Source organism: Hypomesus transpacificus, chromosome 21 (genome assembly GCF_021917145.1).
Source record: "Hypomesus transpacificus isolate Combined female chromosome 21, fHypTra1, whole genome shotgun sequence".
In the NCBI taxonomy this organism is placed as follows: Eukaryota; Metazoa; Chordata; class Actinopteri; order Osmeriformes; family Osmeridae; genus Hypomesus; species Hypomesus transpacificus.
The window spans coordinates 7974835-7987135 of record NC_061080.1 but is presented as its reverse complement, the minus strand read 5'-3'; the positions used below and the strand labels follow the sequence as shown (position 1 = coordinate 7987135).

General features: G+C 40.6%; 1 protein-coding gene and 2 long non-coding RNA genes across 5 annotated transcripts; 1 reads left to right on the top strand and 2 right to left on the bottom strand.

Moving 5' to 3' along the window:
• Positions 1-3493: 3493 nt before the first annotated feature.
• LOC124483159 lies at positions 3494-4346 on the bottom strand. Its single transcript, XR_006957777.1, has 3 exons — positions 4284-4346; positions 4094-4174; positions 3494-3957 (listed from the first exon to the last, which is right to left on the bottom strand). It is a non-coding gene; the product is annotated as an uncharacterized LOC124483159 (long non-coding RNA).
• A 649-nt stretch (positions 4347-4995) lies between these two features.
• Positions 4996-6938, bottom strand: LOC124483158. Its single transcript, XR_006957776.1, has 4 exons — positions 6870-6938; positions 6466-6693; positions 6277-6366; positions 4996-6186 (listed from the first exon to the last, which is right to left on the bottom strand). It is a non-coding gene; the product is annotated as an uncharacterized LOC124483158 (long non-coding RNA).
• A 16-nt stretch (positions 6939-6954) lies between these two features.
• Positions 6955-11544, top strand: LOC124483157. 3 transcript variants are annotated; one of them, XM_047043450.1, is made up of 14 exons: positions 7521-7863; positions 7962-8040; positions 9081-9192; positions 9295-9414; positions 9539-9589; positions 9680-9739; positions 9897-9935; positions 10084-10140; positions 10219-10272; positions 10368-10418; positions 10544-10636; positions 10907-11047; positions 11172-11266; positions 11390-11544. In XM_047043450.1, coding segments are annotated over exons 5-13 (519 nt in total). In that variant the 5' UTR covers positions 7521-7863; positions 7962-8040; positions 9081-9192; positions 9295-9414; positions 9539-9567; the 3' UTR covers positions 11174-11266; positions 11390-11544. The 3 variants fall into 3 exon arrangements, with proteins under 3 accessions (XP_046899404.1, XP_046899406.1, XP_046899405.1); XM_047043449.1 differs by having other exon boundaries at positions 10544-10738; XM_047043448.1 differs by lacking the exons at positions 9680-9739; positions 9897-9935; positions 10084-10140; ... (4 more) ...; positions 11172-11266; positions 11390-11544 and having other exon boundaries at positions 6955-7863; positions 9539-9577.
• The last annotated feature ends 757 nt before the right edge of the window (positions 11545-12301 follow it).

The following is a 12301-nucleotide window of genomic DNA, read 5'->3' as shown; positions in this document are numbered from 1 at the left end:
CCAAGGAAAGAGGGGTATCCTTGTAAAGGTGAATTCCTGATTGGTCAGTCACTTCCCACCTGGGCGTCATCCTGAGATCTGCCCAGAGGTGTGAAGTGGCTGCTAGCTTTGAGTTCTGCTATCTCAAATGTCCATGGAATGCTTAAACTTCAGAATATAACAATACAACATTCATAAATTATTTTGTTTTTAGTGTGCCAGAAGCTTTGAAGCTTCTCCTGATAAGGACGGGGGGAAAAACCCTTTCCTTGTCGGGGGTAGGGGAAAGTGTGGATGGTACCGTGCTTTGTCTGTTGACTCTCTGCTACAGTGACACATGAACGCTCACACACATAAAGACACATTCCAATGCAGGCCTCCTTCTGTTGTTCTACGTTTTATCTGGGTGCCACTGCTGTATATAAACCATTAAGCCTCTGATCTAATCTGGTAGCTGTCATTTAAGAGTCATGGCCTGTCTGCCATGACTATAAGTTTCTGCAGTGGTGTATGTTGGGATGAAAAGGTATCTTGGCAATAAGACTGTTCAACTCATCTACCTCTGTCAGAGCCACCATCACAGAACTGCACTAAACCTGTCTCCTTGCACTTAATTCAATTGTATTGTATTGTATTCAAATATACCGGCTGCTATGACAACTTAATTTCCCTTCGGGGATGAATAAAGTACTCTATCTATCTATCTTGTAGGTGGCATGGAGTGGTCTATACACAGGGTATCCGCGGGGTCTTAAAAAATATTAAAAGTTGATAAATCCATTTAGGGAAAATTAAGGCCCTTAAAGGGTATTAAAAAGTTTTAATCACGATTTTATGAGGTATTACATTTTGATCACGCTTTGTCCAAAGAGTTTGACTCCAAAAGGAATGCATAAATATATTAATTTTCCTCCCCATGACTATTATAAACAACGGTCGACGTATCAGCGAGTCACGTATTTTGCGAAATGCACGGTCAGGTGATGTGTTGCCCTCCACATGTCGCAAAACAGACTCCGAAATGGGGAAATGTAAATTTGCGGACTCCTGGTTGGAGAAGGATAAGTTTATACAATGGCTGAAGCCTGTCCCTGAAATCAGGCTTACTGTACATATTTTAATAAGAAGATTAGCGTAGCTTCGATGGGCATTGATGAAGAAAGTGTTTTGTCCGTCTCTTCATAAACGTAGTGACTAACTTCACTGTGGATTTTTCTTAATTTAAAACATACTATTACAAATAAAACACGAATCTTGTTCTTATCTTGAAATCCAACAAGACTGTGCCTCAGGCTATTCTTTTAACTTGTTCTCGTGTTCTCGTAACTTGTTTGCCAACCTCCAGTGGGACCGGCCTTTGAGAAACAGCAATTAGCTGCAAGGTCTTTTTATCAGGAGATTAAGAAACCCTTGCCGTGCACGGATTCGGTCCCGACCCTGGACGGCGGGAAAAAGTTCTTGAGATCCGGCTCAAAGGCCCGATTTGTTAAGATAATTTCTCAAGTAATGCAAAAAGTCGTCGGATTCAAAGAAAGTACAATAGTTTAATGCTTGCCAGCAAGGAGACAAAGTCTGATCGCAATACAAAATGTGTCTGCTTCACAAATTATCAGGTATGACCATTTAATGGAGAGAAGTCCCCTCCTCTGCATACCAGCTGTCAATATGATCGATCCCAGGGACAGTGTGTGCGTGGAAACCTACAGAGTTCTCTGACCCTAGGCTTGACCACATAATTCACTCAACACAGAAACACATTTATTGCACATCTAGTATGATAATGGTCAGCCTAGGTCCGTTTGTTTATACAAGCCTTGTGTCATCTATAGGTCATGTGAGGAGAGGGTTCTCTGCTGGCAAGGAATGCTAGCAACAGTATTTTCAGGATATAATGTTCCATTCTAAATTTCTCCGACACTAAATTCAGTTGAGTTCTGGATTTTAATAAGTATTTATCAATCAGCAGATAGGGAGAGAAAACCAGACCTCTGACAATAAATGGCAACACAACACCAGGCTTAGGTCTCAATCATGTCTCTCTCAGCTCTGAAGGCCGGAGGACCATCTTTTATAGGGCACAAGAATGTAAACATAGATAGTGACAGTCAGGCAGTAATGACATTACAACAGTCTCAGAGAAAGAGATTCACTGCTCCCTACATATGACAACTCTCAGACTAGAGTTCATTGGTGGAGCTCTCCTTGTAATCATGACAAAGGACGTTTAACCAGTACTTTCTCCTGATCCCTCCTAACCCTGACACATAGACACAATCTACTCTTATTAATAGCAAGATTACATGAGAACATACTAACTAGTATGCAATGACTAGTTCTATTGATTAGTGAATAATGTAAGCACACAGAAAATCGCAATTTCTTCCACAGTATCAACGCTGTCAAGGCCGCCGTTGGCTGCAGAGAGCAGCCGCAGCTGTCCATTGCCAGTTTCTGTGCTCCACCAGCGACACCACTACCCAACAGGACAGCTGAACTTGTCAAAACGGCTACGACAGCGACTTCTGCCCCATCGTCTGGCGACATCAGGGTGGCTATGGGTACTACATCAACGATGCGCGCGGACGTTATCAGGGGGGTATTCCAAGTAGCGGGTTTAATGAAAACTGAGTTGTTTAACCCTGAAAAGAGGCATACTCCGAGTTCCACGTTCCAGAAAGAGAGGTAACGAAACCTTTTGGTAAGTTTCCATGGTAACTTACTCCTTGAAAACTAACCTGCTCGCTACCAAGTTTTCCATGCCAAACTCTGCTTTCAACCAATCCGCCCCCACTTTCTTAGCATGATAGCGTTGGCAGCAGGGGTGGAACGGTACATGTATTCGTACCGAACCGTACGGTACGGGCGTCAAGGTTCGGTACATGAAATTACACGGAGAATACACGTTAAAAAAAAACTACTTGTGTGCAATTTAATTAATGTAATGCGGTGTTAGATACTCGTGTTCTTTAGGAACACCTCATCTGTAGCCCCGCCTTAGCTCTGATTGTCGCCGCCACCTGTGTAGCCGGGCTGTGCCAACACACGACGTAACGGCAACGTTGTATGTTCGTACTTTTTGGTCGGTTCCTGACTTACCAGCTAGAGACGTTGTGGTTACGTCATTTGACGGTCATTTCATTACCAGGAGTTTTAAACCAGATCTTACCAATCCATGACGTTGTGGTTACGTCTCCCAATGGTAACTTTGTGATCAATTATCCGTTGGTCACAAGTCACCAGCTGGCAACTATAGCTAATACAGTTACGTTGCCCATACGTAACTAGGACGTAATTTGATGACCAAACCTTTGTCACCAACATTACACACATATAAGAATTGCAATTCCTCTGAGATATTTTGTATGGAGAATGAAGATTAATAAAATGATCAATGTTTAAAACAGTTGTATGATTTTAATAAGTAGGCCTAGCTATATACAAGCACATTATAGCTTAAATGAATAATAGCCTGCATTGTTATCTTTAAATAACTGTGGAATAGCCTACCATCTAAAACATTGGTGGCATCAAGGGTAAGAGAACATAACCATATTACCTATCAAGTCACAGATTAAAAACTGTCATCAGTTTCATTGTTTTACTATGGCGCATTATGGTATTATTATTCAGAGAATTACATTTATTGAGTATAATGAGTCTATTTATATTCAGACAGTAACTTCAAGCTGGAAGCTCAATTATCAATATGTCTGAGTCCTTGTGTGTCAATAAACCTGGAGGAACATTATAGTAATGATGAAGCAGTATTTTTGTTCACACCAAACCCAACTACACTATGTTCGGCTACAATCAATATTCTGGCTACAATCAGTGGACTGGCAAAAGTAAATGTATTAAAGGTTGTGGAAGCACTGCTGACAGCTGATGAGGGAAAGGCGAAGATGGCAGACGTGGAACTGTCGAGGCTGTGGCGTGGTTGGACAACAGAGGAACGGTAGGCAGTCTGGTGTGACGTTCCTGAGGCAGAGGGAAAAATGACTGGCATAGGTGATCATTGACAGACACGCACATGCCACAGATGGTTTGAGTCAGAAAACATTATTTTGTATTGCAAACCAAAACTTTCAATGTAGAATAAGATACAAATGTATACTTTTTGAAAGTGGTAAATGGCCTCACGAGGTGAGTGTTCTTGGAGTTACATTTCAGGAGATGCAGCTCTTCCTTCGTGATCCTATTGCCATATGATGGGAAGTAATGTTATAATATATATCTCTTGGGTAATGTTATAATAAAAAATGTCTTAGTTAAGACAACTACTGAAGTGTAACACATTTCATTACCAATGTTTCACCTTTCTTGCACTGAGGTTTAAGGGACCAGGAGACGTTTTCAGAAATGTGGACACCAGGGAAATTGAAACTGGAGACAAAGATATGTTCTATGAGGGTAATATTCGTTTTACAGTAGTATCAAGTAGATCAACATCTATATATTAAATATGATTGGTCACAAAGTTACTTTGACAGAATGCATGTCAGTTACATCAACAGTCCATGAGTGAAAAACATACTTGTACAAGTTTGTAACATGTTCCCAGTACTACTAACACAGTACTGGATTATACAACACGTATGGGACAAAAGTCTGTATATTGGTTACAGAAACGTAATACACCAAGCTGTCTGAATAGAGCCAGAGACTGAGCTTGCGGGTCGGCACCTGCCTATGGTCGGAACGTCTCGTGGATAGTTCAACAACATTCAAATTCTGCTAACTTTATTCTTCGCAGTTGTTGGTGGATTACAGAGAAACAATACGTACAGTATTGACCTAGAGATAAAAGTTGGAGTTTAGCTAGTATTTATATAAGTTTTATTACAGTTGTTATTTAATCTTTTATAGAGTAGCATAGCCTAATCGTTTTTGATAGTTGTTATTAGCGTTAGATAGTGTATAGATTAGCTTTTTGTATTTTTTAGCGTAAGAATAGTTTAATATTATATGTAGTTTAATCCTTCGTTTTCGATTAATGTTTTTAGTGTAATTTATTGTAGATATTTTGCTGTATATTGTAGTTAAATTAGTTTTAGCGTTAGATATAGAGCTAGCTAGAGCTAGGTTTGTACGGTACGGTACAGTAGCTGACCAAGACCAACAATCAGGTGAGACTACACTGGTGTACTAGTATGTAGTTGTACATGTAGCTAAATGTAAAGTATTTAATCGTTGATGGGGATGTGAAAGATTTAGTTATTAATCAGATTTTTCTTACTATAACCATTTGGTAAGGTCAGGTTCCCTATGCTAATCTGACAGTTATAACCTCGGAGCTAACGGCTAAACGCAATTGCACGAGCGAATGAACAAGCTAGAGCTAGCGAGCTGGGTGTCAACGTTAGAGCTAACGTACTGATCAGCCTTACGTTACTCGCGGTAACCTTCAAATACGCGACATCATGATACCTGATAAACGAATATTTATGTGACAATGGCACCATTAATCTACACCAAGCATATCCTTCTGTATGAAACAACTTACCTCTCCCTAGTGTTGTGGATGATTCCCCTCGTTCAAGTGCATTCTTCAACTAGGTTTGACGCCAAGTGGCCGGAACTTCCTAGGTTTGACGCCAAGTGGCCGGAACATCTTTAAAGAGTGCCGTAAATAATTGTAAATTATTTACTGCATATTTAATAAATTATTTGTCTCTGCCAACACATACAGTTTCCCAACTGTACTGTTGCCAAGCAACAATTACATTTCCCTGAACAAGCTTGCTTGCTACTTTAGGTCTCATGACACTGCAAGCCAGCTATTTTGTTTCATGTACATTTATGTTTCCATTTATTGCGCAATCAGTGAAATAAGGTAATCTTTGCTGCCCAAAGTGTGATACAATCTAAAACACAACAATTGTTGTTAAATAGTAAATAGTCTACAAATTTCTCAACAGAATGAGTGATGAGAAGCAAGAAAGATCAAGGCAATACCTCCGATCCTGGAGATCAGCTAAACGTGTGCTCAAAAAGATAGACACAGAGCATCTGATTGATGACAGCCACATGGGCAACCACGTGGACGACACTGAAAACATGTCATCCCCACAGTCCATTACAGCATCATTAGAGTTGGAGGAATACTTGCAGGATGACATGGAGGTAGCATTGGACGATGATAGGGGAGAAGCCTATGAAGACGACAGGGAGGTAGCGTTTGAGGATGATGGGGAGGTACCCACTGACCTTGAGGAAAGTAATGATGAGGAGTCCGACCAAGAAAACAACATAGAAAGTACATCACTTGCATCAGATCTGGCAACCTGGGCCACTCACTGTCAGGTGAAGAACAATGCCGTTGATCAGTTGTTGAAGATTCTTCAGAATCATGGCCACTCGGATCTCCCATCCTCCGCTCGTACCCTGCTAAAAACACCAAGGCAGGTAAATACAACACAGAAGTCTGGAATGGAGTATCTGAATTATCCATTGCGTGATACATTGCTAAACACCCTGAAGAAATACCCATTTGAACAGCTGTCTGACTGCGACACAGTTAATCTGTCCTTCAACATTGATGGATTGCCGCTGTTCAAGAGCTCAGGGAAAGCAATGTGGCCTGTCCTATGTGCTGTCCACCTCAAGCCCATCACTGTTTTCCCAATCACACTGACGTGCGGAAACAAGCGGCCAACCGACCTGCATTTTTTAGATGACATGGTGGCAGACCTCAATGATCTACAATCTAGTGGCCTGCAACACAGAGAGAAAACATTTAAAGTTAATGTTCTTTGCATTGTGTGCGATGCTCCAGCAAAAGCCTTGGTCCGTAACACAAAGCTGTGCTCAGGTTATTACGGCTGTGATAAATGCACTCAGAAAGGATAGTGGTTTAACAGAGTTACATATCAGGAAACAGAAGAACTCACCCTGCGAACAGACGAAGCATTCAGACATCAAACCCAAGAAGAACACCATCATGGCAACACTCCCCTGCTCAACTTGCCTATCGACATGGTAAAAGCCTTCCCCATTGACTACATGCATCAGGCATGCTTGGGTGTCATGAAAAAGCTTCTCCTCATCTGGAGCAGAGGAGAGAAAGGTTGTAGAATGTCTGTGACACAAATACAGGAGGTGAGCAGCAGGCTTCTTCACCTTAAACCTAAAATTCCCTCCATCTTCTCCCGCAAACCACGAGGTCTTGAAGAGCTGGAAAGTTGGAAAGCCACGGAATTCCGGCAGTTTATGCTGTACACTGGTAAGGTGGTGCTGAGGGGAATCCTGAGGGATGACCTGTACCTCCACTTCTTGTCCTTCAGTGTGGCGATGTGCATTTTAGTGAGCTCTACGACTCTCAAGCAGTATTCACAATACGCTCAACAACTACTGCAGTACTTTGTTGTGAGTGGACGGGAGCTTTATGGCAAGACGTTTCTTGTGTACAATACGCACACAATGCTCCACATAACTGCAGATGCCGTTTTGTTCGATGGGTTGGACAACTGCAGTGCCTTTAAATTTGAAAGTTTCTTGCACACCATGAAGAGGATGGTGAGGAATGGAAGATGCCCCCTTTCCCAGGTGGTGAAGAGGATCGAGGAGAGAAAAGAAGAACCCCTGCAAGTGCAAAAACAGAAAATTACAAATAGCCCAAAGGACAGAGCTTTCGTGCTGGATAGTGAGGAAGGCTGCGATGTCATTGATGAGACAGAAAAAAATGGGTGCCACCTGTGCCGTGTATATGGTAATCCGCAACCACTGTTTTTGGAGCCTTGTAACTCATCCATCATTGGAGTGTTTCAATACAAGAACACAACCACAACAATGAGATGGATTCCCTGCGAAACAATAAAGAGTATCGCCATGAAGACACAAATGGGGGATAAAACGATCTTCATGAAAATCTTACACAAACTATGAGTATGTATAAATGTTGTGAAAGTATACTCGCATAGTATATTATTTACTATGGAAAGGGTAATGTTTTAAGTAACTGTTTGTCTTACTATTTTCAACAGAATGTACTACATTGTAGAATTCCTTGAGGAAAACCTGGTGGGAATAATGGCCCAGTGATGGACCTATGAAGAAAATGAGGTAAATTTCATATTCTAACAACCCTTGTTAACTATTTATACCGTGGCGTTGTTGAATACTCGATTCTGATTGGTTGCTAAACTTTTCAAGGGCATACATTACTTCTTGATAATTGTTGACAAGGAGATCTTGGATAATTAATTGTAAAATGTATGCACGTAACATTTTATATTTATATTATACACAGGGTTCCCGCGGGGTCTTAAAAAGTCTTAAATTTGTAACGTTAAATTTAAGGCCTTAAAAAGTCTTAAAAACGTCCCTATTTTCATCCGAGGTCTTAAATTTCATTTTGTCAGGTCTTAAAAAGGTATTACCCTCGTTAATTTCCAGACACGCAGGCTGCAGAAAGTTATTACAAGGTAGCAAAAAAGTATTGAGTCGTAGCCTACAAAGCGAGTCTTTGCTACAAACAAAACCAGCAGAACGCTGCCCTCCAAACGTTGGTTTGGTGTGTTGTATTTCTTTCTGGAGGATAGCCGTACGCGGGGATAAAACTACAAATCCTGTGATAACTGCAATACCTGCATGCGAAATACGTCTGCGCTTCCTCAGAGTTTGTTAAAATTCGGCGACGTGTGGAAAATGGGAAAGTGTACTTTCAACGAGACATGAGTTGCATTCGACATGGACTGAATTCATGCAGCGGCACAGCCGGCTGCAGACGACGCCGGCGCTGCATGAAGTCGAACGCACCTATGGCTAGAGATCACAGCGATTTCCGCTGTTGGTTACAAGCACTACCCAGCTCCAGGCTCGCTGCAAACTTTGCCCCAAAAATATTCAATTTGGTTACTAATGTGATTGCTTTATCTGTAAATTAAATGTATGCTTCTTTTAATTTAAATGAATTCCATTCATAGAAATTACATGTTTTTTTCAGTCTTTTGATTTAAATATTTTTCGGGTAATGCGTTGTGTAGGTCTTAAATTTAAATCTCTATGGTCTTAAAATGTCTTAAAAAGGTCTTAAATTTGACTTACTGAGACCTGCAAGAACCCTGTATACAGTAATTACAATGGTGTTTTATGCATTTCAGCAACAATACAGCTACTGGCCACCATCCAACCCGACCAAAAGGGCAAAAAAACAGGAGATCCCGGATGAGGAGCTGTGGATCAGCAGAAGAGTCCGGATCTTTGCGGCAACTGGTCAGTTGAAATCGACATAAGCTTTGTACAAAAATGTATTCATTGTTTAACTCTAACTGTAGCTATTTGATTTTACTTAACTGTTACTATTTGATACTTAAGGTGATTTTGAGAGAGCACTCAGATGGAGCAAGACAGCTGAGGACAAGTCTGCCGTCGAAACGGAGGAGGACCAACCGAGAAAAAAGAAAAGACCTAACAAATTTGGAGACAGCAGTGAAGGTAAGAACTTACCAAAAACATATTTGGTGTGGTACTCATTTGTCTGCTGCTGAAACAAAACAGAAAAAAGGATTTAGAGTGAGATCATGGAAAACAAAGACTGTGTGTTATGTGACCTATTTAGATGAGGGTTCATCATGGGAAGTTGAGCCGATGAAAAAGACAAAACGTCGAGGTAGGTATACAATGTATACTCATTCAATGGAGTAATAGACCATTGAAATATGGCTAAATGCAATAACTTAATAATGTGCATGCTCTTAAGATGGACCATTTCCACGAACCAAAGCAACTACAGACTCTTTCAAAAAGAAGATAGATATAGGTAAAGTCCTCACTTTTTGTCTTTTCTGTCTTTGTTTATTATTTGTTGTCTATAAAAAAGTTATTATTTACTAGCCATTATGATAGTCCATCAGTTTAATAGAAAACTGCATATCCTTAAACTTTACATTGTGACAAACTTTCAAATCTGATTCCAGCTAAACTTCCAACCCCTCCCCAGCCAAAGAAAGCAAAAAGTACGGCAAAAAACAACCAAGTCACTCAAGATACACAGTATTTGACAGAAATATTTCACAGTAATCAATTACAAATCTACAACATAGAAAATACTGTTGATTCGATAATTCTACACATTCTCAAATGTATTCCCATCTATGTCCACAGTCTCAGATCCATTCCCAAACCCTCCACCTCCGACCCTGGCAACAGATGGAACTGATGGTAAATAATCTAAATTAATAATGTCACTACCATTGCAACATAATTTTCTTGTATTTTGTATCTGTATTTTGCTTGCAGATGAACTACCAGAATCCCAGCACTCCATGACTCTGACCCAGCATTTTGTCGAAGGTAAACTGACCATTTTACATGAATTGATTTTTGAACATTTCCTAAGAAAACACAGACTTTCATATAATCACGATATTGCTATGTTGCCAAATTAGACAAGAGACCCTCTTGGCCAGCGACAGCTTGGGAGCCAAGAAAACTCCAAGGTATGCCTTTTTAAACATCATATTTAAACTTAATCTACCATATAGCCTAAAGTAGCCTAATAATCGCTAGCATGTTTGCAGACACTGTGACCGCGGTGGTAATGGAAGGTGATTCATAATTACAGATACACTACAAGTTCTCCTTCGAAAGGTGGAGACAATTGAAGCAAGCCAGAGGGAGATACTTCTTCTGTTGCGCAGAAGCCAGGGAAGACAAAGTGAGGAGCCAGCACTCAACTTTGTTGCGGCACAATGCGTAAAAGACCTTCAGGATCTTGAGGAGCGCCTCAAGATGAACGAGTTCAGAAAGAGAGTGCTAGGTCGCTAGTATAATGCTTAATTCAAGTTGAACTGTCCTGTAATTTATAACCTACCTAATTTGGTATATTAACTGCCAACATAAATTAAACAGTTTAAAATAAGAATTATGTACTGTTGAAATTGCCAGTTGAATGTGGTTACCTTCAAGGCCTGGTTATTTTCAACAGATTCACCATCTCAGCCTCACTGGTGGGGCCACTCCTGGAGAGTCCGTCAGGAGAGTGATGCGGTCGGTGGCAACAAATGCTGTCTGGAGCTGCTACAGCTTCAAGGGGAAAAGGGAGAAGTTGCCTTTCATTGGCACAACTGTATGCACAACAATTAAACGTTGAGTCTGAGCACTTCTTTCTGTGAAAGAATCACATGTCTTAAAATGTTGATGATCTCACTTAACACTGAATGTATATGTTTGTGTTGTCTGTCCAATTGCAGAAGCAGTTATGAAATGGAAGGCAGGGCTGGGAGAGAAGGAGGTTGAGATCCTGATAGGAGAGACTTTGAAACATGCTCCAGCACAGACCATTAAGGTAACAAATAGCAATGGGCAGTTATATTGTATCATGTTTAAAATGACAGATTCAAAGCTAGACAGGTAAAATAGGGTGGACTTGACACTCACCTTTTTTGTTTGTGTATTGTTTCGTTGATAGGCGCAACTGATCTCTTCAGTTAGAGGAGTATAGCTGCTGGAACCACGGCCTTCTTTTCGACATGTTTTCTTTTTAAATAAAGTTCTTGCATATAACTTGGTCCAGTAAGTCCCTGTCTCATTTACAATTACAACATAGGATAACGTTGTGTGTTGGTATGGCTGGGAGCTCGAAATAATTAATGACTCTCTGTAACACAGTTAGTTGTAATCCCAACTAACTTCTAGGCCGACTGCTACAGCAACACTACATTCATAATTTATGTCTATCTGCCATGCAAAATATCGGCTTTGCTTAAAAACGGCAAGGGGCTATCTGCCGGAATAGTTTTGGGCAAATGAGGACTGCTAGCAGCTAATGCAAGTCCGCCTTAGAATAGGCTGCGGTTTTCAATTACCTGTTGATGACCAACTGAACTTTTGCTTCAAAGCATAGCCTTTAGGGTTGCCATGGCTCATACAATTATTGTCACTGTTATAAACGGTCATTCATTACTTTACCATAATTTCCAAGGGACACAGTACTTGTGATGGTGGTCGGATCACCTGTACAGAAATGAAAGTGGAATGTAGTTTACGTACATAGTAGCCTATTAGTATATTGATATTGAAGAAGCATCGCACATATGTGATCGTTCGAAAGCAGGGCCCCACAGCGTAGCATCGCACATGTGTGATTCTGAACATTCCAACCAACTATTTTCCGATGGGCAGAAACTATATGATAAACACTACAGTATGGCTTCAAAATGTACAATTAGTAGGCTAACAAGTAACACTAGCAAGTAGTAGCATTGGTACGAGTATTATCTTAGGTTGCTAGGTAACAGAAGCTAATTAAAGCTACATACCTTCCGTTTTGGAAAAATAACTCACGTACTCTGGTGAAAGTGTCTGAAATATTTAGAACTCA

Excerpts from the sequence above, each read along its gene's own strand:
- LOC124483157 (XM_047043448.1), top strand. The coding sequence starts at position 6,955 with ATGGTAAAAGCCTTCCCCATTGACTACATGCATCAGGCATGCTTGGGT.